The following is a 26,726-nucleotide window of genomic DNA, read 5'->3' as shown; positions in this document are numbered from 1 at the left end:
AGGTCTTCCATGCAAGATATGCAGATATTCTGGAAACTATAGCTCACAGAATACACAAATGAACCAAAACCAAGTTAATGAGAAGAAATAGTAGAGTTGAGGGTGAAAGAAGAGTGAGAGAACCAAGGAAAGAAAGAAAGAGGAAAACAAGGTAAAAAAAAAAAATTACACAAGTTCTTGCTTAAGGATTTAGTAGGCTCCATTCTGCTTATGATATGATGTCATACACATTAAGACACCTGGGGCAATCTAGATTATTGTTGCAATTTTTGTTGTTTTCTATCCAACACTAGCATTGCAAATCTATACCTCTTGCCATGTAACTTTGCAATGTCCTCCTGATTTGAGTGGGGTGTACTTCACCCTGGAACTTGGGGTTTGACCATGTGGCTTACTTTGGTCAATGGGATGGTAGCAAATACAACACAAGCGAAGACTTAGAAAGGTTTGCTTAATAAGGCTTGCACTGTTACACATTATGCCAGAGTTGTCCTGGTTGCAAGACAGATGAGTTACTCCAACCAAGCCCAGCAGGCATGAGCTAACCCTAGGCAGTCATGGTCACAGGAGAGAACCTACCTCAATCACACAGCTAAGACCAGCCTGGATCAAGCTAAATACACATGAGCTAAAACTAAATGCTATTGTTGTACGATACTGAGATTTTTTTAATTGACATTAAATGCTCTGAAATCATGGGGAACTTCTACAAAAGCTGTACTTATTTCTTTTCTGATAGTACCAAATATTCCTCAAAAAGAATATACTTCAAACAGTGTATGTGTTTTCCTTGAGTCACTTCTTGAAATTATTTGTTTACTTGTCATCTATTATCCTAACACTGATCTGTGAGCTTCATGAGTCAAGAAACCATGACTGTCTCATAGTCCCCTCTATCCCAAGTGTTTAGTACAATATTTGTTATATGGTGGCAGTTGAATAAGGTTTGTTGATTGAATGAATCAGTAATTGTACTATGTTCTGCATACAATCAAAATGGCACTGCAGTTACACTCAATATATTGCAGAGACAAATATCCACACACAAATATAATTAAGTCCTCTTATTATTTTATAAAAACAGAGGAACAAATAATTCTAAGTGGAAAAATATTGGAAGATTTTGCTGAAATAATGGAAGATTCTGCCAAAATAAAATCAACTATTTGTTGATTCAGAATGAGCAAAGATTTCCCTGATGGAGATGGGAAGAGAGAACATTCCAATCTGAAGGGACAGCATGAATAGAAGTATGGTATGTGCAAGAATACCCAGTGTTTGAAGCATGACACTATGAGTAGAGAAATGGGTTCCTCACCAACTGTGAAGAACCATAAATGGCATCCTAAAAAATTTGCCCCTTGTCCTCTAGAAAAGGGGGAACTACAGAAGTTTTTAAATGATATTATTAACACAACCCTATACTTTTTACAAAGTTCTTTAAATAAAAAGTGGAAGAATAATTGTAATCATTATATCTTCAAAGAAAATTTGCCTATTTGTGTTAGCCTTTTTGTTACAGTGATCAAAATACATGACAAGAACAACTTAGAAGAGGAGAAGTTTATTTTGGCTCACAGTTTCAGAGGTTTAGCCCATTATGGGCCAGTTTCATTGCTCTGGATTCCAGGTGAGGTAGATCCAAGGTGAGGACATCATGGCAGAAAGACACAGCAGAGGAAAACTTCTCAGCTCAGCTCATGGTGGCCAGGAAGTAGAGAGAGCAAGTGGAAGTGGTCACAGGAAAGATGAACCCTCCCAAGGAATGCCCTCAGTGACACGCTTCCTCCAGCCACATCCCATCTGCCTAGTTACCACCCAGTTATAATGTCCATTCAAACTACCATGACTAATTGGGTTACAGGTCTCCTTATCTAGTCATCTCATATCTGAATATTCCTGCATTAAGGCAAGAGTTTTGGGGGGACATCTCATATCTAACTCATAACACTAAGGTTACCATTTTTCCAGAAATCTTCTTTATTCTAGTAGATAAATGAACACTGTGAATTCCAAGATCCAAGTTACATATGTTGCTTTAAGTCTCCTCACCCTCTTTCCCCTGATCCCTGCACCCTGAGATTTCTACACCCCTACCCAATACCTAGCACATGGTCCTCACCCTAGGTTAAATCAGATACCTACTCAAATTCAATGTTGAATGCACATACTTCAGAATCTTGTAGTACAGTTAAGATTGAGAATCCTTAAAGGTGAATGAGGCAAGCTCACTTGCAAGACACTGGGGAGAAATACCCATGTGTAGAAGTCAAAAGATTAATAATCTCTCCCACTGAGCATCTATTTCCTGATCTTAGCATCCTCTGGCTGTTAGACCAAGGAGACCTAGTACACACCAAAGAATGTAAAAGCCATAAATCATAAGTGCAAAGGCTTAATTAAAGTCATATGTGGCAGAAAAGGTCTCCTTTATATAATCAATATCATTATCATCAATAAGGTTTCTCTCAAAATGACTTGAAAGCTGGAAAATATAATATTTTTTGTGGTCACTTATTTACAGTTTAACAATCTAAGTCTCTGTTTTATGGACTGTGTGAGTCATCCATTGCATCTTCGGAGGGAAGTCCTACTAGTGAATATAGGCATCATACACTGAAAATAGTCATTCTTTATGTACTCCATTAACCCACAGAATCAGAGAACCAGGTTGTTGTATAGAAGATGATCTCACATCAGCCTGTACCATTGGAGGTTGGTAGAAATAGCAATATCCTCCAGCATTTGGACAAGACTATGTTCTCTATAATGAGCCCCAGTTCTAGATGTGAGAAATAGTTTAACTATATATACACAAGAAGACAATGGAATCAAAGTCAATCCATGTCATTTGCCAGTGCAAATACAGTCTACAAAGATATACCCTTCTTTGCAGAAAAATAGAAGATAAATCCAATAGCATGAAAAACAAATTTGCAACCAAAGGAAAGGATAGCATCAGCACAAATACTCAGAGAAGACATCTTTAAAAAAAAAAAAAATTCTATGAACCAAAAGGGACTTTTAGTAAATTACAATGAATTTCCAATGGAATTCAAGATGGTATGACTTCTATAAAACAAAAACAATAACTATAATAATAAATACAAGAATAAAGGAAAGGACAAAAAAAGAAAAATAAATGGATAATAGGAAGTGCAAGACAGTTAACTAAGATTAAAGTAGGAGCCAGGCAAGATTAGAAAGTGAAAATGGAAATGAGAGCTCAGAAATAAAATTGATAATGTGAAAAATTAAGACAAACTGACTTCCTTAAGAACTCAAAAGGAGAATAGCAAAAGTTTTTAAATAATAAACAGATAAATGATTATACATCTAAGAATAAATGATTCCAGAAATCTTGAATAGAGAAAAAATGATCCAAGACGTAACTGAAAAAACTTTATAGTGCAAAAAGAAATTTCACAGAAAAAAAAATAGGTATTTAAAAGCTCAAACCCAGTTATCTGGAATTTTTGTTAATTATTTAAGTAAGAAGGAAAAACTCTAAAAACATCCAGGAGAAAAATAGTAGTCATCTTGAAACACACAAAATTCAGATTGACCTTAGAATTTTACTCTGTAACACTAAAATATCAGAAGATAATAGAGCAATATCTATAAAGCTTTGAGGAGAAGATACTGTGAAATGAGGCTTTTGAGCCCAGGGAAATCACTTTTCATCTGTGATCCTTATCCTGCGTTATATATAATATTGAAAGAGCCCCCTAATTGGCAACCTTTCCACCCACCTCTCTACCTTCAGTCCGTCTTCCATATCCTTTGCATTCTGATCCCGCTCCCTTGCTGAAAATCTTTCAGAGCTGTGTGACTTTTTAAAAGTATGGTAAAGAAAAAAAAAAAGTATGGTAAAAATATAAATGATAGAGTCTAGGTAGATTCTAGATGGTGTGTCTATAGTTCTTCACTGTATAACTTTTTTCAATTTGACTGTATGTAAGAACTTTTAATTTTTATAATTTTTAAAAAGAAAAAGAAAATCTGTCAGGTCAACCTTCTGCATAGTTCCAAATTCCTTGTGCCGTATGCAAACCTCTTCATAGTCTTAATCTATCTCTCCAGTGGCACCTTCTGCCCATTATTTTTACCCATCTCCTGTTCGAGTCCCGTGAGTTTCTTACTCTTCCTCATGTGTACTCTGTTCTTTCACTGTCCTTGTACCCATGTTCTTCCCTAGCCTGGGATCACCTTTCCCCAGTTTTTCCTTAGTTTGCTACTATTTATCTTCAAAGATCAGAACAAACATTTTATCTTCATGAAAAGTAGTGGATGGTTCCTCTAATACCCCCAGGGTTTTTACTTTACACTCTTCTTAGAACACACATCACCCTGTGCTGTATTTGAGTTCTTAGCATCCACAGCAACACAAGTGAACACCTGGAAGACAAGAACTGTTTTCTTCAGCTCTCTCTCTCTCTGCAATTGTAGACCAGAATTTGACACTGAATAGGTGTCCAGAAAGGATCTATGGTTTCTACAGGAGTAGAAGAGAAGAAAGGGAATTCCAGAAGAATGTTAATTGAGGTAACTCTAAAATGAATTCATCCTGCAGCAGCTGAGTTTGAGGACAACGCTCTGATATCTCGTACAAGTTAGGTTCTGCTGAAGCAGCAGCACAGCTACAACACTTAGGAGGTACAGTACATAATGAGAAATCAGGGATCCTTGTCCAAATATTAAGGTTTCCGTGATGGCGGCAGCACAGCATTAAACTAAGTGTGGGATCCTTTTAACGTGGGTAATGGTGTGGCTACAAGCTGTGGTTTGAATATGGTGTTTCTTCCCCAGGGTCCACTGTGATTAAAGGTATGGTCCACTTCCACAGTACTCAGAAGTGTTGTGAGACCTTTAAAAGACAGGGCATATTGGGAGTCCTTGAGTCTTTGTGGGTGTCCCCAAACATCATAGGACCTGTCCTCCACTCTCTGATTCTGACTAGAGATGCAACTGCTTTCTCCTGCACATATGCCTTCCATGATGTGTTGCCATTTGCCACACTCACTAGAGGCCAAACCAGTAGGGCCACCTGATCTTGAACTCTGAAGCTCCAAAGCTATCAGCTAAATAAAAACTTTATTCTCTATAAATTTAGTTGCCTCAAGTATTTCATTGTAGTAATTCAAAGCTGACTAACATAAAAGCTAGGTGACACACCCATGGAACCAGTCCTAGTTCCCAATGATATCAAGCTTACTGAGGCTTCCCAATTCTCTACCAGTTTCCCTGAGTGGCAGTAGTGGTTATCTGCCTATCGGTGGTGATATCCTACTGACAGGGAATGGGAACACCTAAGTGGAAATTTACCAAATCTCTTATATCTCCCTACCAAATCACTCTGAGACTTAATATGTTTTCAAACACTGTCTTTAGTAAGCCACTGTTCAATCCAATGCTGAGATCCTGAGTACATTACCTATTCTCCCAGAGTCAGTGTTATCCACACGTGATAGCACGTGTATTGCAACAAAGCCACAATGGTCATCCATGATCAGACCCCATCTCTCATCTCATACTGGATAAGGATTAGAAATAACCGAGCGCAGTATCTTCATAGAGGATAACACACTTTCATGCCAATTGGTCTTCTCATTCAAGAATATTGAACATGCTATGTCATTCTAGTAATCCAAAGACTCTTTGTATTGCTCTGTGTAATCTTTTTTAAATAGTCCCTTCATGCTTTAAAATCATTATTTTCATTATCGTTTTGTTAGTTTTTCTCTATCATACCACCTAATATTTCATTACATAGATAAAATCTAGCAATGTTTATGTGTTTATTATGTATGAATATTTTACTGAACTCCTTAGTTCTAAGAGCTTTAGAATTAATATTCTCAGGCTTTCTAGGAATATAAACATGCAAATAGTCATGGCTTTGTTTCTTCCTCTGCTATAGTCATGTTTCTCATTTCTGTTTGATGTCCTCTTCTATGGCCCAGAACTTTTAGAAAAAAGTTATACAAAAATATCTTGTTCCTGATTTTGATGGCAGTGAGCCCAATGTTTCACTATGAAGCATCACCATGTTTATTTTTAAATAGTGCATTTATAGCACATTGAAAACATCCTACTCTTAGTTTAAGAATTATTTTACAAAATCTGGAATAGCATGTTATAAAATGCCTTTGCACTATCTGCTAAGATTATCATATAACTCTTTGTTTTGCCTAGAATTATGGATGTATTATGCTAATCAATTTTCTTCCATTTTAAAATAAAGAAAATATCTTCATATTCCCAGAACAAACCATACTTAGTCATGACAGCTAATTCTTTTGATGTACTTATATTCAGACTGTTACCATTTTTTGGATCAAATTTATACTGAAAATGTTCTATAGTTTTTTTGTGTGTAAACATATCAATATTATGCTGCTCCAAAACATTTATAAGATCTGTTTATATTGTGCATTAACCATGCTGGAGAATTAAGTGTGAGATTGTAGGAATTACCATCCCCACATTATTCACTTCTTTGATGGGAGCACTAATCACTGCAAATTTTCCTAAAGACAAAATACTGCTTTGATTTTATTTTCTTAGCAGTAAAGAAAAATTGCAGTTGTTTCCACTTGGCCTCTTATACCATTTCATCCCTTTCTTCAAGAATCACAGAGCCAAAATGAGAATTCTCCTAGTCCCTGGGGTTGTATAATCCAACTATATAGTCAGGAAATAGAAAAACACCTATGGAATCAAGAGTCCCACTCAGCTCTCTGTGAGGTTGACTTGAAACAGAACTCTATCTCCTGAGCCCAATAAATATCCACTCTGAATAGTTGAATGCAGTAGTATTCTGGCCTCCCAAGAATTAATGCAAGCTCAGGGTACTTATCTAATAATCCTGGAAGAGCCTGGATATTCTTCATCCCCTAGTGCATAGTTACCTTGTAAGGTATGGTAGGGCCATTTGAGGAAGATTAAGAGGAAGAATTTGCAGTGTATAGCTGTGATTTTATGGTAGGGTTGTGCAGTATGTACACAGACTCCCTTTAGTCAAGGCATGTCATGACCTGCCTTAGGTCTGGGAATTTGGTTAGTGGCAATGTTCTTTTCAGTAGTTCATGTCAGGCCATAGTTCATCAGATTGCCGTAGATTTTTTCTTCCTTTTTACGGTCCTACAAGTCAAGAATAACTTCAGTGTGCTACCTTCCATTTTGATCCTAGCCACTAACCAAAGATCTGCAGATTTTGATAATGGGTATAACCTCTGACCTTGCTCCCCATACTTGTTAAGTGCCATGAAAGGGTCTCTTTACCTCTGAATCATCTCACACTGTGTTCACCACCAGTAAATACCGGTTTATCCCAGCAGTACCTTCTGCCTATATAGAATAGTCCAGGGGTGCTCTTGTTTGCATTAAGGAGATTTTGTATCTGAACTTCATTTGATATAGGACAAAATCATAAAATAATACCCTAGTTTCAGTCAGCCAACCATCCAAATAAGAACTATTCCCAGTTGCTAAATATGGCTCACTGAATCTAGAATTTCTGATAAATACATCCATATCAAGCATTCAGCCATATCTAAAGTTATGTTTTTCCTCCTTTGATTGAGCACCCAAACAAGCATTCTCACACACATTTTTCAGAGCTTTGCCAACATAAATTGGCAAAGCTCTACAATTCTTTTGGTGTTGAAGTCTTCTTCTGGGTTAAGTCCCCTGAGACATACTGGATTCTAACTTTAAGTTTTTTAGAAATAAGGAAGGATAGAAGTAGAAAATAAGGGAAATTAGCTTACCCTATAAAGTAATTCCCTCAGATGATGATGTTATAGTATCATTAAGATATGACCAGCACTAGCATGCAGGAGGGAGGGGGCTATTTGGTTGACAAGGAGAGCAGAGAGGTGGGATCTCCATTTCATGTCTTAGAGTTTTCACTGCTTTCCAAACAATGCACTATCTTTTGCCAGTAACTTGTTTAGACTGTGCTTTGAGATGACATGGTGCCTTAGTAAGCCACATTTTGTTTGGCCTAGTAAGAGTGCAGACACTATAGTTTCCTGGGTTTTCGTTCAATCATTGAGCCAACACATTTAAACAGGTCTTTTTCTTTAAGCTTCCCAAAGCCATTATAAGCACATACTCTCCCTGACCACTCTTGCATTTCGCTTCTTCTCCATGCCTGGCTATTTTATGGTGATGGCTACTCGACTTCCTGCGGCCTCCACTGGGGACTTCATTCTAGGTAACCACGGGTGGCACGGTAATTTGCTGCTTTATAAATGCATTCCAGGCACTGCCAGTTTCCCTGCTATCTTGAGCTTCACCACTTCATTCCCATTTACAGCAGATAAACATGTCCATGGGCATGCACATGCAGATCCTTCCATGCACAGGGACACACACTTCCCTACTTTCTGAGGTTCATTTGCTTGCAATTCTCTCCTTTGACAATTTCTGCACCAGTTAGAGTTCTTGGTTGAAAACAACAGAAATATTTCCAGATGAGAGTAACTAGCAAGAAAAATGAATTCAAATCTATGGTACAAAAAGAACAACTGAAGAAACCAATACAAGATTTGAGTACATTTGAGAAGTTTTGTCAAACAGAATTTAACAACAGAAACCAACCCTGGAAAACTTAATCAAAGATTGGTTTGATTAAAAGGATCATGGATACATTATAGGATTAATAACCTAGCTAGAAGACCCAGCCCATAAACTAAGGGAAACTAGGTGTTCCAGAACACAGCCAGTATGTCATCATGGACACTGGCACTGTCATCTTTGGACCCTGAGATGCCACTCCCACCATGCCAGAATATTCCAGAATATTCATTTTAAACTGCATCTGCTTCTTTTCCTGATTCATTACTAATCAAAGCTCTAAGATGATAGCTTGCACAAGGCCTAGTTTCTGGGTCCAAGAAGAGCAATTACAAGGCCATCAACTTATATTATGGGACATAGTTCCTATCTCCTGGGAGAACTCACACAAACACAGGACAGGAGCCCAGAAAAGGAGCCACCTGCTTCACTACCACCACAGCAAAATGCTTCCTGCATGAAAAATTCCTTTATTTTCTGTGTTACAGAAAAGAATTTATGTAAGTGCCTATATTTGGTATATTCAAGGATGAGTAAAACATGGCTATTGCCCTCAAAGAACTTACAGCCAATATTGATATGGTAATATTTTTCCTTCTACTCTAATATCAAGCAGAATGCTGGGCACGGACTGGGCTCTAAGAAAAACTTCCTAAAAAACAGAAATAGAAATTCTCATTTAAAGGTTCATTTAAAATATGGTTTTATTTGTTGGTGGTTGTCCTGATTTAGTGACTACATTGTTAAGATTCTTCTAAGGAAACTAAACCCAAAATTAAAGACTGGGCTTCAAGAATGATCCATGCATAGGGAAATAAGTCCAGGAAATCTACCGATTATAGAGGAATTAGAGAAGTCAAGTGCTCCTATCAATGGTCTTCCTCAAAAATGGGTAATTTGAATATAACAAAGGGTCAAAAATAGTGAAAAATTAACCATTGTTATACACAATCGTTATACAGAAATTGTTTTTACATTTCCTAAGCATTGTTAATGGGAACCCCAGTAGGAAACTGGTATATTCAAAATTGAGCTAAACTACTTAATTTTACAATCATAGGAGTGCCTGCTAAGGGCAAGTTCATTTACCATTTGTCAGAACATGTTGAGATTTGGAACCATCAAAAACTAAACCATCCAATTCAGCCAATCCTTGAGATGAAAATTATAAATACTCTGGTAATCATAAGAATCCCTTTGATAGTGAGCATATGTTTATACAAGATACCATTATGGCCCTGTTTTCTTAACCAGAGATTCTCAATCCAGGCACCTGAATAAGAATGCAAGGCCAGAATTAGGCAGGAAGTGACCATTTCAGAAATCTCTGGGTAACTGGGGGACATGGAAGTGTTTTCTTAAGGCTTTCTTTTACTACTGCTTTTTAAACTTCTTTTTTTTTTTTTCACTAACTGGTCCAGAAGGAAAATTATAAGGTGGAATGAAAAAGAGATGAAAACTCCCAGCAAAATGATGACATGTCAGTCCTTTTAAAAGATGTTTGGAAGACTCTTTACAATGGCCCCTGTTGATTTTTAAGCACCAAAAATGTGCAAATGGTTGCATTATTTTTCATCATGCCAGAAAGTGTTTGCATTTTTATTTTTGTGGGGCAGGAGCAGATGAATTCCTAGAAAAGAAGCTGGCACCACGCCATGTTTCAGAAGCCAACGTGGGTGAGTGAGAATCCAGAAGGTGACTAGCAAGTGCATTGTGTTACCATTTGCAAATAACTTCGTTGACATCCAACATCCCACCACAACCCTATAAGGTAAATAATTAAGATCTCAATTTAACAAGAGAATTCTGAAATAATAAGTGATTTTTCCAAGAACCAGCTCTGTGTAACAAGATTTGACCTCAACACTGATACCAGAATTGCTTTGTCCAACATGACCACCTAAGCAGGTGTCACTTCCCCCATCACTGTTCTTTCCATGAATGGTTAAATTTTCCCAGCCAAAAGACCACACTTTAGAGGAAAAGAAAAGATAGCTATATCTCCCATAGAAAACTCCAAATAAGCTTTGAGAGTTCCCTTGAATGTAGACAGGAACTGTGACTTGCCTCTAACCCACAGAATATGGAAAAGGGAACAGGATGTCACTCCAGTGATTATATTATTTTATGTAAGATTCCATTCACCCTGTTAGTACACCCAGTCTGGCTCTCCTGCTGACCTAAGGAATTAAGCTGCTCTGTTGTAAGAACGCCTAAGGAGAGAGTCACATGGTAGGGAACTGAAGATGACCTCCAGGACTTGTGGTGGCATTCAACCAACAGCCAGTGAGAAACCAAGACCCTAATCTCCTATAGGCTTGAAGAAATGAATTCTGCCAACAAGCTGAACAGGCTTCTCCAGTCAAACCTCCAGATGAGAATGCAACCAGGCATGCACAATAATTGGCAACCTTTGAGATCCTGAGCAGAGAGCCTAACTCAGCTGTGCCAGGAAACCTGACCCATAAATACTACAATCTAATAAATCTGCATTGGCATAAGCCGCTGTTTAGTTAGCTTTTCATCATTGTAACCAAAATACCTGACAAGAACAACTTAGAGGAGGAAAATTTTATTTTGGCTCATGGTTTCAGAGGTTTAGGCCATGGTTAGCTGAATCCATAGCTCTGGACCCAAGATGAAGCAGAACATCCTGGCGGAAGGGTGTGTCAGAGGGAAGCTGCTCAGGACATGGCACCCAGGAAGAAAAGAGAAAGAGCTGCACTCATCAAGAATAAATCCCCAAAGTCACACCCCCAGTGACATACTTCCTCCAGCCTCACTCTACCTGCCTACAGTCACCACCCAGTTAATCCATGTCAGTGGATTAATCCAAAGATTAGTTTACAGCTCTAAACCTGGACTTGAATCCAGGTTATCCAATCACAAACCTTTATTTCTTCAGTTGCATGAGTAATATCTGAGCTATGTATGTGTAGCTTATAAAATGCGAACCTAACTGAGGTGGGACTAGCAGCCTCAGTGAGATGACTGTGCTTCACTAAGGCAACTCTGCTCATTGATACCTCTCATGAGCATGAGAGACATACTGTGAATAGGACCAGACTCATCTGGGCTCCTCCCTCCATCTGGAGATATCCTAGCGTCATGGAAGGAGCTGCAGAAGCCAATTTCCTGTCTCTTCTTTCAGCTGATTTAGACACCTCCCATCTTTTTCCTCAGCCTCTATCTTTCTCGTCTTTAAAACAGCGGACATTAAACAAACTTTGCAGGAAAACAAAGGAATTTAGATCTAAAATACACACTGCCACATATTAACAATGAATGAAAGCTGTCACTATTATCTTATCAATACTCTTTTCCCCATTTTATAAATGCAAAACCAGAATGACTTTTCCAAGACCATACTCTAATCTCATGAGGCCCGGAGAGGAGCCCAGATCCTCCAATTCCAATTCTACAGCTTTTCCTACTACATTACCCCTTAATTTTTGAAAAATGTTCAAAACACATTTAGTTTAATTTATGCTAATTTGAAAAATAAATATATTCCATTCAGCTCTTTGAGGAAAAGGGTTGCTGTGTAATGAAACAAAATATTTGAGCTGCCTCAAATCTTTTGTGGAAGAGGTCAGAACAGAAATTCATTTCCAAAGAAGATGGGAATCCCTGGTTTAAATAATTACACCTAAAATAACCATCACAATTAAGCAGCTCCTTAGTATCAAGTTTCTGGATTTTGGCAGAGACAATTGAGTTTCCCTTGAATTTTTCCATCCTAGTTACAAAACAGGATTAATTGAATCACTATGACCAAGTTCCTCCTGCAGCTCTGGGAAAGACTGCCACCGAGGGCAGGCACACATCTGTAACAGAGTATTAAGGCTTTATCCACAAATCCTCAAGGGACCTCCAATTGTCACGGACTCATATAGTCAACACATTCTAATTTAACAGCAAAAACTAAAAAGTCTGCTGTTCCAACATTAACACAACCACAGATGTATCTGCCAAAATGAAAACTGCCTGCTGAATTCAGTACCACACTCATCTCTTTTATATTCCAGCCTGTCCAATACATCTCAGGCAGGTGAGAGGTTCTGATGTCTCTGCGTTGCCTAAGACACCAAGCAAAGCATCATATAGGGATTTGGGCTAGACCTCTTTTTGTCCCGTGTAAAATTCAAGTATGTATTTTACTATTCCAGGATTCAAACCATGAGTCTATGGGGGAAACAGGATTGATAAGAAAATGCATAGGTTCTATTCAAGTGCTGCTACTTTGAATCACACAGCTAGAGAAGTTTGCTAAAGGCACTTATGCATCATCTAACTACAGGCACACAAGCATCTTATTTTCCACCTTAACAAGAAAGGCAAGAAGAGGAGAGCCACCAAATCAGGGAGAAATAGAGGTGACATTCAAAGGCAGGCTAAAAGCATTTTCAAGGTTTAAACTAATCGAGAAATGGGGAACCAGGCCATTAAATAACGAACATCAGATGAAACAGCAACAAATAGCAGATTTTAAAAATTCATGAATATTAATTAATATGATACCTCGATTAGCAATAAATTGCATTATTAGAATATATTCCCAGGAGAGAAATGGTAAGGGAAACAATCAGGCCTCCTGGGAAAGCTGGCATGGAAGTAGAAATGGAGAGAAAGAAGAGGAGGAAAGATATGGAACAATTATGCTGCATCTGTTTCTTACACATCAGTGGGGGGCACTTTTCCCTAAATCAGTTGAACAGTCAGTGATGTGAAAGATGAGGGCTCGTTAGGCAGCCTGCAGACAGCACCTGAAATGGTTTGTCAAACAGTCGCGCCTCTGAAAATCAACACGGAACCAGGAGGTGATGCTTCACTTACAGGGGGAAAAGACAAAAACAATCCAGACCCAAAGACAGGACGACCAGGCTTAACACAGGCTCATTATGCCCAGCTCTGGGAAAAAAAAAAAAAAATGACAAAGGAATAGAATGGCAGAGCAGAAGCAAAAATTAAAGCAGCAACAAGGAAAGAAGGGGCAGAAAATTTTCAGATACCTATCTGATGCCCGGGGCTGCACCTCAACTCCTCGGTTCATAGCAAATCAACAAGGTAATGTTATTTCCACTTTTAGAGACAGTAAAACTCACAAAGGATCATTTGCTCAAAGCTACTCATCCCTAGATTCAAAGACAGGTATGTTTGTCTCCCTGGCCAAGCCTCTCAAACACAGCAAGGCAGCTTTCCAGAAGGTACAACATAGTAAGGCTAATATCCATCCATCAGTCAAAGAGCTTAAGAAAGAGTTTTGGAAGATCAGTTAAAAAAAAAAAAAAAAAAACTATAGATCTATGAATTAAAATCTGATCATGTGCTAACACACAATAAGGGGGGATAGAAATTCATTGGATTAAACAAAGGGAAATAAAGGGAAAGGAGGGGAGATGGAAATAGGAAAGACAGTAGAATTAATTGGACATAACTTCCCTTTGTTTTTATATGAATACATGACCAGCGAAACTCCACACATCATGTACAACCACAAAAATGGAAATTTATGCTCCATATATGTTTAATATGTCAAAATACACTCTACCAGCCAGGCACAATGGTGCATGCCTGTAATCCCAGCAGCTCGGGAGGCTGAAGCAAGAGGATTGTGAGTTCAAAGCCAACCTCAGCAAAAGCAAAGTGCTAAGAAACTCATCGAGACCCTATCTCTAAATAAAATACAAAATACAGCTGGGGATATGCCTCAGTGGTTGAGGGCCCCTAAATTCAATCCCTGGTACCCCGCAACCAAAAGAAAAAAAGAAAAGAAATACACTCTACTACTGTCATGTGTAACTAAAAAAAGAATAAAAAAATAAAACTAAAAACTGATCATGGATTCAGAGTATGCTTCTCACATGTCAGAAAGCTTGAGGATCTACTGTTCATCCAGGAATGAAGGGGACACAGGGTCAACCTTTGTGGACACCATTTTTGTGAGTCTTGTTTTCTCTGTAATAGGAATTCTGCTGACGTTCTTGTCCAAACAGTGTTAGGTAGTCCCTCCAAGTGCTTACCAAGTATCCCTGCTTACAGGGAGAACACTGCAGATGCCCTTCCCAGCCAGAAGCCCAGCTTCTCACACTGTGTGAATTGTCTGCTGGAGGGATTTGGGGGTCTCTGTTGCCTAGAAAAGGCTGAATGTAAGGAAGAGTGCGTAAACGAGTAAACTCTCAAAGCCCCTTTTGACCTTGATTTTATAATTCAGCATCCAGCCAGGAAAAGGGCTTTTTACTCAACAAATATTTAGCAAGTCCCTATTATATGTGCCGTTAGGTTTTATTTCATTCATTCACTGTCCTCCATCTCAGAAAAATCTACAGAATCCCTCACGTCATCTTATCCAACTCCTATGTGAAAAGGAAGTCTACCCTTAAGTCAACAAACATTGACCAAGCAGTTAAGACACCATGAAAAATACCAAGAAGCACAAAACATGGCTTCTCTTCTCTGAGGAGCTTAAGATGACACAGCAGGTCAATGTGGGACCCTTTTGCTCATTGATAAAAGGGAAGTCATACTGAAGCCAGAATTGGAGACAGGCAGTTAGTGTAGAAATAGGGATCCGGTGGGATCCAGGAAATGGAGGCCATGAAAGCCATCTGCCTCAGGAAGTTGGAGACTGCCTCTGGGAGAATGGAAGGTCAAGGATCTCAGGAGCCCATTGATGACCAAATTTACCTGCACTTGTCAGGGACTAAAGGCAAGGAGCTGCTAATTAATGTCCCCTGGGTTCTTACCTGACTGAATCACTTTGGCCCTCCCCCTGCCCATCCGCTTCTCAGCTTCTCACTCTTTGCATCTCACCTGCAAAACCGGGCCTAGTCAAGTAGGCAGGAAGGAAAGAAATAAGGGAAAAAGAACAGGAGAATAAAACCTATGAAAAAGGACAAGATTTGCTCATCCCATGGATTCTGCCTTTGGGTCCCCTTTCTTCCACCCCGGAGAAGTCTGCTTTTACTTTTCTTTAATAAAGTTTCTTACTTTCTACTCTGCTTGCCTGGGTGCTTCCCTGGCGTTATACTTCAACACCTGAGGAAGCAGGACTCTTCACCAGGTGAGCAGCAGTATCAACATCTCAGTTTCTGCCTTCCCTAGCATGTCCATTACCAACCACCTCCATCCAAAATGATGACCTCCCTGGGGTTCCAGAAAAACAGGAAGAAGAACAAAGACTAGCTGGCCCATGGGCTTTTGGAATTCTTATTCACGTTTGGATTCTCCTGCATGAGCCATGGCAGTCACATCAGACCTCCTTCCAGGTTTCAAGGAACAGATTAAACAAAGGGTTTCAATGCCCTTTTTCCCACCACATCACACACATCACATCACATTATTTTTATAATTTTCATTCAACATCATGACAGTCAAACGTGACAAGAGTAAGACACATTTTGAGAGACAGACTAACTCTGGGAGAATCTAACTCTAAATGCAGAGATATCTGTCCTCAGTTGTATCACCTAGTGATTTTAGCATTTTCTAAAGATACTTAGCATCTTCTCTTTTTTTAGATGTTGACAGACCTTTATTTTTTATTTGTTCAAATTAGTTGTACGTGACAGTAGAATGCATTCATACATTTTAATAGATCATACATAAATGGAGTGTAATTTCTCATTTTTCTGATTGTACATATTGCAGGATCACATCAGTCATGCAGTCATACATGAGGTAATAATGTCTGTTTCACTCTACCATCATTCCTACCCCCATACCCCTGCCCCTCCCTTCTCCCCTCTACCTAAAGTAACTCTATTCTTCCCTACCCCTCCCCCAGCTACTGTGAATTAGCTTCCGCATATCAGAGAAAACATTCACCCTTTGATTTTTTGGTTTTGGCTTATTCACTTAGCATGATATTCTCTAACTCCACTCATTTACCAGCAAATGCCAGAATTTCATTCTTCTTGAAATCTGAGAATATTCCATTGCATATGGTTCTTAGCATCTTACAACAAAGTAATTGTACTCTTACAAGACCCCTGAAAAAATCCCAGACTAAACTGAAGAATTTACTGAAGAAGGCACTGAAGTAGCATTCTAATTCCAAAGATATTGCAATCTATGAGTGCCCTCCTCAATATCCAGTCACTGCCTTAGACAATAACCACATTTACATAAATTCTCCTTAATACAAATGCAAAAAAAAAATCCAGATATCTGGACAGTACTATTGCAAATATTTTAAAGTTAAAGAGAGTGCAGATTGTAATTAGGTGACTCCATCTTCAGAGAAGAAAATGGAGGATACTAAATGCCGGAATAGCAAACCTGGAAAAGAAGATGGATAGAAATACTGAACACAGCAGTTTTATATTCAGACTCTCCCTAAGCCCCCCCACCCAGTGTGCTTTACTGTGCTTCCCATTCAGAATGATCCTCCCCCAACAACCAGCTCTGCCCAGGCTCAAAGTTCTCCACCTGCCTGAATTCTAATCAGAAGGGTAGATTAGAACTTTTAGCTCTAAAGTCTAGAGACAGAGTCTGTTTCTCCAGGTGGGCTGTTTCTCCAATGTGAGCTCCCAGTCCTAGCTTTCCTACCTGGTGACCTCAGGGTTAGTTAACCTATTTCTCTGCATCTTTACCGTGAGGATGTAATTCTGTGAATAAACTAGTTAATGTATGATCAATGTTTAGAACAGTGTTCAGTTCATTGTAAAGAATTGTGTAAGTACTTGTCATTATCATTATTATTCTTTTCCTTCCCATCGCCATGCTCACTTGTCACAGGCACATGATGGGCTTCTGACTTAGTTTCCCTCCTAAGCCCAGTTTCTTACCTAAAATACTAGTATATCTGACTAGGTCCTAGACCTGAAAAGGGTCTCCTCAGCTCCTTTTCCCAGGAAGGTGAAACTCATTCTTTATTCCCAGCCCTGGAAGAATTCTGCTGTGAACGACAGCCAAGTGATGGGCCCTGCTCAGCTCCCCAGCTCTCCAGTTTGGCCATGTATAGCGGAAACAATCCCAGTGAGGTCTGGCACCCAGAGGCACATGTGAAGACAACAGGTCCCAGCCTCTGATCAAGCAGAAAAAATATTTTTTCAAGACCCATACATACAGCCAGAGAAAGAGTCTGGGTCATGTCAATGACCCCAGAGAAGTCATCTGCGGTCCCTGCTCTATGGTTAAGCTGAAGCAATAAACAAGCAAAGAACCAAGTGATCAGAAGCACACAATACTGGACAGAGGTCAGAGCAAGGTGTAAAGTGGCCTAAAGCAAGCAGGTCAGGTTAAAGACATGAGACATGATGGCATTTCCAAGAGGACAGAGGGGTTTGGTTGGTTTTTTGTTTCACGCTGTTTTGTTTTCCTTTTATTTCCTGTATAACCCACACTGAGAAGGCTCCAACATTCACTGATGAATGAATGAATGGCCAGCAATGTGCAGAGTTCTTCTTCTCAGGGTACCAGTGGTATGGCAGGAAAACACAAAAGAGCGCAGACCTTAAAATGCAAAGGAGTAAAAAACTCGGGACACCGATCCCAGGGGATCAAGCCCAAATGCCATCCACCTGGATGCTGACCTGCCAGCCTGCCCCCCTGGTCCACATGGTTTGGTTTTGCTTCCTGCTCTTTGAGCCTCCATGGCACACTGATGGCACTGCAGTGTGATCTTCCTCTTCTCCTCCTTCCCGACTAAGCATGACACAGCGCCTCGTACAGAATAAGAATTCAAGATGCTAAGTGACACAGAGACACCTGAGCAAAGAAAGAGACAACAATATGATTGGGTGGTTCGAGCCTTACGTTTTCTTGGAAAATGGGAATGATTTCACCAAAAGGCATTAAGATAAATTCAAAAGCAAAAAGGAAATAAATGAGAATTTGATTATCTCTAGACTAACCAGAACAGCAAGGGGATTTAAACTGAATTTTAAAAGGAATAATAAGAATATAATGGCTGATGTGAAGGGAATTAGCTGAGGAGGAGCAGGATTTGAATCTGCAGTCATGTGACCAGCTAATATGACCCTCGGTCAATGATGGCAGACTTATACCAAGATCAAGAGACAAACAGCCCTTCTTTTCTCTGCCTGACTCAGACCACACCCTGAGTGTTGGCTACTCTCAACTCTGGATTGAATGAAAAAACCCAGATGTGTTCAGTAGAATGTACCCACAGGGCACAAAGACATAAGAGAACATGTCAAAGAAGTTCTTTGCCCAGGAGATGGTTTGCAAAGTCTCAAGGGCTACAGTCAATTTCAAAAGAGCTATTAGACTAGAAACTCAAGGAGGTTTAGCTACTTCATCAAAATCAGGCCTTGACTTTGATAGATCTGGGAGTCAAACCCAAGTCTATAATTCTAATCCCAAATCAAGTTTAGAATCATTGTGCTTAAAATGGATAGGCCTTGATATGTTGGAAAAACCCTCTGGGTCTCAAGTTTCCAGCTATACAAGGACACAAGTGAAGGAAAAAGAGGAGCAAATGCTCCTAGCAAACAGACCCCAGATCTTCTCACAGGATCAGAGAGCTGACATCTGCATGCAGAAACAGTACCTTTAGCTGTCTTAGGCTAAAGTGTACAATAATGGAGACTGGATATTCTGTCACATTTACCAAAGTTGATTCAAGGCAATGACTGAAACCCTGTACTCATTCAACAAGTATGTTTGGGTACCTGTTCAAACCAAGCCCTGGGCCAACGTGGTTAATAAAATGGCAGTCTAATGAAAAAATTGCACATCAATCAGTAAACCACAAACAAATTGCACGTGATTACAGAGTGTGATAAATATAATGAAGACAAATTTATAAGAGACAATAACAGATATGTGGGACTTATTCAGCAGTGCAAATATTGCCTAACTGCTAGGTTTGTTCTCTCTGGGAACAGCTATGTTTGACAACAAAGTTTGCCCTATGGATGAGGAAACAGAGGTCCAGAGAAGAGGTGCTACAAAAACTAGATCTGGTTGACCCCTGATCTGGTTCTACCTTCATGCTACCCTGTGACCCTGCACCTGCTGCTTGCTGATGTGTAGGAGAAATGAGAGAAGAACAGCACTCATTGTTCTGCCAGGTAAAAAGCAGTGAGTACCACAGAGATGTTCTGATTGAACAATGTTGGTATCTCAGGACATGAGTGAGCTGAGCCATCTGCCTCTCCAGCCTCTGCCCATCTGTCAGTGCCACTGCAGACCATGGGCACCCAGAGAAGTCTTTCAAATGCATTTTCTGAGCATTATGTTAAGTATCCAGTTTGAAAAGAAAACTAACTATGAAAACTGAGCTGTAGATAATTCCCTAAGCCCTTTTCCCCTAATTATGGTGCACACAGACAGCCAGAGAAACAAAGACTTGGGCCCTCTGTAACATCAACTGAAGTCTAGGAATTTATTTTATTTCAGGATTTGGTTCCTTCTAAAGGAAAATCTGAGTCCCTGAAGAGATACTCCTACTAAGATTTCAATCTCCATTTCCTCCAAAATGGATGTCAAAGGCAGAAACCCCAGGATTCTTATGACAGTCCACTTTGAGTTTCTAATTTTGACAAGGAAACCATAATTCGACTGTCTAACCCCTGATGAAGAATGCAAGGAGGAATGAAAATCAAATTGAGGAATCGATCAAATAAAAAAAAAGATCTGGCAAAACAACATTCAGGGAAATAAAATCTCCTGAGGCTCTGAGCTAATAGGAGCAGCTGGTGAAGACCACCAAAGACAAGAGGGTGAGAAAGGGCTTCCAGTGAGAAAAAGCAGAGGGGCTTCCCAGGGACAATGGAGCAGAAATTAGCATTCCAAAGGATGCACACAAAGGGACCCTGGCCAAGGCTGCCAAGGAGGCCCCTCTCCTCCTGGCCCCTTCTGCAGCTCCCCACACAAAATGGGTTGGTTTCCTATGTGTTATCTTCTAGTGTATTTTTTAATAGAAACTAGCTCTTGGGGTTTTTTTTTTTGTTGTTGTTGTTGTTGTTTTTTCCTTCTTCTTTCTTCATTTAGCTAAAAATAAACTGCTCCTCTGCTTGGTATTTGGGCAGAATATGGCCCTGACATCTAAGCACACACTTGTTGTCAGAACTTCGTGGTTCTCCCTCTCCCTTTCTTTTAATAAAAGTTTGGATTCCACTGAGTGTTCTTCCACTCTTAAGCTCCAAACATTTCAAACAGCACAAAAGATATGACAAGATGAAAGGAAGTGTCCACAAATAGACAGCTAGACAACTAGTTAGCAGCTTTCTGCTTTTCTTCAGGGTTTTTTTTTTCCCCCTTGCAAGAGAAGAAAAGTTTATTTTTCATTCTTGAAGGAGACTATGATCCTTTCTCTCTCTCTCTCTCTCTCTCTCTCTCTCTCTCTCTCTCTCTCTCTCCTTCCCCCTCCCCTCCATTTTTCAAGAGTATTTAATGTTGGAAGGGAAAAAAACACTTACCATGCCATGTGTAACCCTGACCTTTAGAACTCATTGTCCTTCTGGGCAACGTGTGGAGAGCTGCAGTTTAAGTGCAATTGCTCATTCTCCATCTTTTATAGTCTGGTGTTTGCAATTTAATGAGGTTTTGGTGTTCCATCAAGTAAGGGCATTTCTTTAACAAAAGGAATCTGAAACACAGGTTTTGATTAAAAAACCTGCCCAGGCTTTGGGGAGCTGGTTTAAATCTATTTCAGATTGGGATCAACTGAGGTTGGAGTTGAAGTTATTCCTCTTGTCCCCCGACAGGTCTGGCAAGGGCATTTTTTTTTTTTTTTTTAATTCTTAAGTTTAATCGCTGTGATGTAGCAAGCTCCTCCCCTCCTTCCAGTCTCCTCATTGCCTGAGTGTCCCTTAAGCTCTTGAAATGAAGGTCCCATTGGGCACAGCTGAGAACAACTCCAGCTCCAGCTCCTAGTTCTCCCCTACCCTCCTCTTCCCAGGTGCTGATCCAGATTCCCTCTCAGGTTGATCTCTCTGGATGAAAGGGGGGAAGAGGCCTAGAGCCCTTCCCAGGGAGAGTTCCTCAGGGCTAGAAGGCCACACCTCTGATGGATCACTATTCCCTCTGGCCCATTAAACACCACTGATCCCTGACGTACCTAGCCAAACGAGATCCATACCCCATGCCCACAACCTGCTTCTCCCCCAGGGTTTTCCTCTACTTGTCGAGGAATGAGAGATTGAACCTATTTTTCCTTCTCCAACATCACCATATCCACTCCATCTCCACCAGCATCAGTTCTCCCTCCTGACCACCTCACAAATGTATCCCTTAAGCTCAGGAGAGAGGGTCCCTCTTCCCCAGACTATCGTGGGTGCTCAGGTCCAGGCCTTCTTCACCCCCTCTAACTGATGTTATAGTGTCAAGTTTTATTTCCCTATAAGTCATCGTCTCTACCACAGCAAGGATGATATTTTTTAAAACACTGTTATCATTACCGTCCTCCAGTGACCACCCCCCTCAACAATAAAGTCCAGACCTACTCTAGGTTCTGGGGCCCCACAGTGTCTGATCTCTGTCTGTTTCCATGGCTCTTCTCCCTTTCCTTGCCCTGTAAATTTGATACCAGTCACCAGATACAAATGAGTTTTATAAAAAAAAAAAAATCATGAGCCTACTCACTGTCAGGCCCCCAGCTGATCCCTGGGCTGGAATGTCTTTCCCCGACTCTGGCCTGACTCACATCTCAGTTCATTACATGAAAATGTTCCCTGACCTGGGTTTTGGCTCACGCTCACCTCTGACTGCCCACACCTGCATCACCGCACACAGCTGTACCCCACTCACTTGCCGTAGGCTTCATCCTCCTCACAAGAGAGCAAAGGACACCCCCCTTTCCCCCCAGTCTGGCCCAGGACTAGGCATGAACAAAAAGTTGATGGGTAGATCAACCAATTGCTTAAATACTGACCTAAGAAACCAGTCAGAGTTTTCAGCAACCCCATAAGCCAGGATAGGAAAGGTCCAGAGGTCCCCATGAAAAACGGTCACTCAAGGAAACTGGTCCATCCAAACTCATTGTACCTAGAATGCAGGATTGTGTGTCAGGGCCTTCCTGACCCTAGGTAGTCTCCTAGGCAGAGACTCTTCAGTGACAGTGTTGACCTTTCCAAGTCAAGGAGAGGTGGGCTGGGGATAAAAGCAGGAGACTTGGACTGGATTCCAAAGGCCTGGATCCTAAAGACCAAGGTCCTCTGATGTTTACTCCCTTTGCAGGTGTGTGGGAGTCACATGACCCCTCTGAGCTTCATCTCTTACACAAGAAAACACTGACCATCCTGCCTGTTTCACAGGCTGGGTATGAAGATAACATCACACATAAAATCACTTAACCAACTAAACAAGGGTTCATCTTTATTTCATATGGTTAAGACCAGCTTAACAATTATGCCTGAATCTTTTAAAAGTCTACTCCCTAGAGATGTTCTGTTCAACACATTTGCAACCAAGTAGGATAAAGCAACATAAACCCATGTGGTATAAAACAATATTTTGAAGCAGTAGCCAGGGTGCTCTTTCTTTATATCTTGCTGTCATGAAGTTTCTTCACTATTACTCCAAGGACATCCTCCTTCTGTCCAGGCACTGGATATGCATTGTCTCCTGCTTGAAGGTAAAGCAGAACCAGAAGAACCAGAAAAACAGGTACCTCATGTACACGTATGACTGCATGACCAATGCGATCCTGCAATGTGTATAATCAGAAAAATAGGATTACACTCCATTTATGTATGATGTATCAAATGCATAAATGCAGTCTACTGTCATGTACAACAAATTAAAACAAATAAAAAATTTTTAAACAGGGGGATGCTTTTAAATATTGAGCTAAAAGCCACTGGTCTAGGTATAAAGCAGAAAGGCTGAGAACAGACTTCATCATTGCAACTAGACTAGGTAAAGACTCCATGGGCTGATAGAGAGGACGATGCACCACCTGGAGAGAAGCAGAGTGACGTGGAAAGACAGTGGGCAGCTGCTTCAGCAGCTGCTGCCATTATGGTCAACTGGGAGTGGTAGCCTGGTTCCCTGCATCTCCTGACAATCACCGGCCATAGCAACCAGCACATCACCCATGAGTTTCATCTCACCTCTGTCCCAAGAGTTAGCCCATCCCTCATCCAGTCTTCTCCATGTCAAGAATGCCTCCTTCATTGGTCATACACACAAATACACACACATGCGTTCACACCCTGAAAAGAAAACAGGGCCTGGAGCCTCTGGGGCTGGGGAGCTATTTCTACATTTGTCCAAGGTGAGACTAGATGGAACCAGCAACCTGGCACTGGGACACACACACACAAACACACTAATACAACCCTAATGCTTCCCCTTTCATAGGTGTAAAGTACCTCACAAGGTATGGAGCATCCGAAATTATCCTGATAAATCAAGGATAAATTTTTAAAGAGAAAAAAAAAAATGTGGCCTCTAAACAAACACAATAGAATATTAACTCTGGAGAATCGACTTAGAATAATATCACGGTCTTACCTGAAGTAGTTATTGTAATAAAACTTCTCTGTGAGTGCATTTTCCTTATTTATCAGAAGTGTTTTGTTCCTGTCACTGAATACTGAGGAGCATGCATGGAGCCAGATGACCCTGAGTACAGTATGGTAAACGTTAACACCCACGGAGTGGGAGGGGGCTGGTATTGAATGGTCTTACACAGAAAGCGTCAAAGCATCTGTGACTCTGCTCCAGGGATGTGCTCTGATCTTTCTGGCAAGGGAGGAGCAGGATTCAACTCCCTCACGTGTGGTTAGAGCAGAACACAATGGTAGTAGTCCAAAGCCTGGAGTGTGAAGAGGAGGGAAAGCCCAGGGGGCAGAACCCTGCAAAGGAATGAAGAGCTTAATTCCTAAGGAAGTAGGGAAAGTGCAACAAGCTCTCACCCTGCTGTGGGAGAGTCCAGCCATCCCTCTGCCCTCCCGCGAATTTCTAAGCACCCATGACACTCCAGGCCAACTGCCCTGGGAGGACAGAAGTCAACAAGGGGACAGAGCGGCTGAGCACGTGGCGGTCATATGAACCCAGGGACAGACATCATTACCTAGCCAATTACAATACAGAGGAATGAGTGCCATGAGGGGGGGATGCTTTCCTGTTATGGAAAAAACCTGGAGGGGAATTTGACACAGTCAAGGGCTGCTCACAGTGGTTTAAAAACCTTAAGGTCAGAAGTACCTGTAAAAAATTCTTAGAACTGACAAACAGTAATTGCATCTATTTATGGGGTACGAGGTGATGTTTCAACACGTTGAAGGATGAGTAAGAAGACCGCAGGTAAACTGGCTGTACTTGAGTGAGCCAGACAGATGGAGCAGAGTTCTCATACAAGGCCCAAGAGAAAAAGCAAAGCTGTAGGTATGTTTTGTCTGATTCACAGAGTTTTGCAGGGTTGGCGTTGTTATTGTTTTGTTTTGTTTTGTTTTGATTTTCATTACTGTCAGTGAGGAAAGCTGTTTGCTACCTTAAAATTCAGGTTTCTGATTTGTCTTGAAATTCATTCATGGTAACCACTGACTGGAATTGAGTAGCGATGACCCCTTTAAATGGGGCCTGATCTGCTGCTGTTCCCATCACTCCTTCTGGTGTCCTGCTGTGGTCTAAATGTATTCCCCAAAATGCATATTGATGAAGTTGAAACTTATCATCAATGTGAGGCTTTTCGGAGGTGAGTAAGTCATGAGGGTGGAACCCTAGTGAATGGGATTAGGGCCTTTATAAAAGAATTCTTATGTTTTAGTCAGCTTTTTCACTGCTGTGACTAAAAGTCCTGACAAGAACTATTTTACAGGGGAAAAGTTAATATATGGGCTCCCGGTTTCAGAAATCTCATCCATAGATGGCCAGCTCCATTCCTTGAGGCTCAAGATGAGGCAGAACATCAGAGCAGAAGACTATGGTTCAGGAAGCAGAGATTCTACTTGCCAGATACAAATATATACCCCAAAGGCACTCCCTCAATGACCCATCTCCTCCAGCCACACCCTACCCACCTTCAGTTATCACTCAATCCTATCATGGAATAAATTCACTGATTGTATTAAAACTCCCATAACCCAGTCATTTGTCCTCAAAACCTTTTTGCATTGTCTCACACATGAGCTTTTTGCAGACACATCACATCCAAACCATAACATCTTGTGAGGATACAGTGTTTGTCCCCTCTGCCATGTAAGGAAACAAGAAGACTCCATCTATGAGAAACAGATCAATGCCAGACACCAAATCTGGCACCTTAGTCTAGGAATTTCTAGCCTCCAAAACTGTAAGCAATAAATTCCTGTTGTTTATACATTATCCAGTCTAAGGTACTTTGTTATAGCAGCCAAAATGGACTAAGACATGCCACCAGATGTGAGGTCAGTTCTCATTTATCATTAAGCTTGTGCTAGTGTACACTTATAGCACAGTTTAAGGAAGAGTAAAATGTTTCTTACATCTACGTTTCTACAAAAGATAGTAAAGTGATTCAAGAATGTCAGTTTGAATAAAATTATGGCATTTACAAATAAACAAATGGAATTGGAGAATATCATGCTAAGTGAAATAAGCCAATCCCAAAATACCAAAAGCTGAATGTTCTCCCGAGAGAAGAATGGAGGAACTTTAGATTATGTAGAAGGAAATGAGAGGAAGGTGGGTATGAAAAATCGTGGCATGAGAGACATCATTACCCTATGCACATGTATGATTATGTGAATGGTATGAATCTATAATGTGCACAACCATAGAAACAAAATGATATACCCCATTTGTGTACAATGAATCAAAATGCAGTCTGTAAAAATAAAAAAATAAGCATTTGAAAAAAAAAAAAAAAAAAAAAAAAAAAAAACCAGTTTTACCTGCTTCTTGCCCCTGGATGAGAGGCAATGGGAGGGTCCAGCCCCTGGATGTCTTTGAGTGCTGAGACCCTGGTCCACGCTTCCATAGGACAGGAATCACATCTTTTAACCTCAGTGGATTCAGCACCAGGCACAGCTCTTGGAACTTGGAAGGGAAGAAATATATGATTTTTTAGTGAATCTTTAAAAGTATCCAATGGCTAGGATGTGAGAAGAGTACATCTACTTCAGAGAATTTGGGGCTAAATTAGGGTGAATGCAAAGAATGGGAAGGTGACTGACATGCATTTGGAGAAGAGGGCAGAAGTTCTATCAGGAAGGTCAGGCCAGATTTTCTAGAATTGAGACTTAATC

The 26,726-nt window shown here is 40.4% G+C and overlaps 1 protein-coding gene across 1 annotated transcript in view; it reads right to left on the bottom strand.

Annotated features, from left to right (window-relative positions):
- The window catches only part of LOC306644691 (uncharacterized protein), a 158,566-nt gene that overhangs the window by 59,903 nt on the left and 71,937 nt on the right, over nucleotides 1-26,726 (bottom strand). Inside the window, exon 2 of the mRNA XM_079111840.1 lies at nucleotides 18,120-18,294. Within this exon, the coding sequence (XP_078967966.1) occupies nucleotides 18,120-18,294 (175 nt within the window). The remainder of the gene's footprint in view (nucleotides 1-18,119; nucleotides 18,295-26,726) is intronic.

This window comes from Sciurus vulgaris (assembly GCF_902686455.1).
Source record: "Sciurus vulgaris genome assembly, chromosome: 15".
NCBI lineage: Eukaryota > Metazoa > Chordata > Mammalia > Rodentia > Sciuridae > Sciurus > Sciurus vulgaris.
Note: the sequence above shows the minus strand (reverse complement) of the source record. Positions and strands in the feature narration are given on the sequence as shown.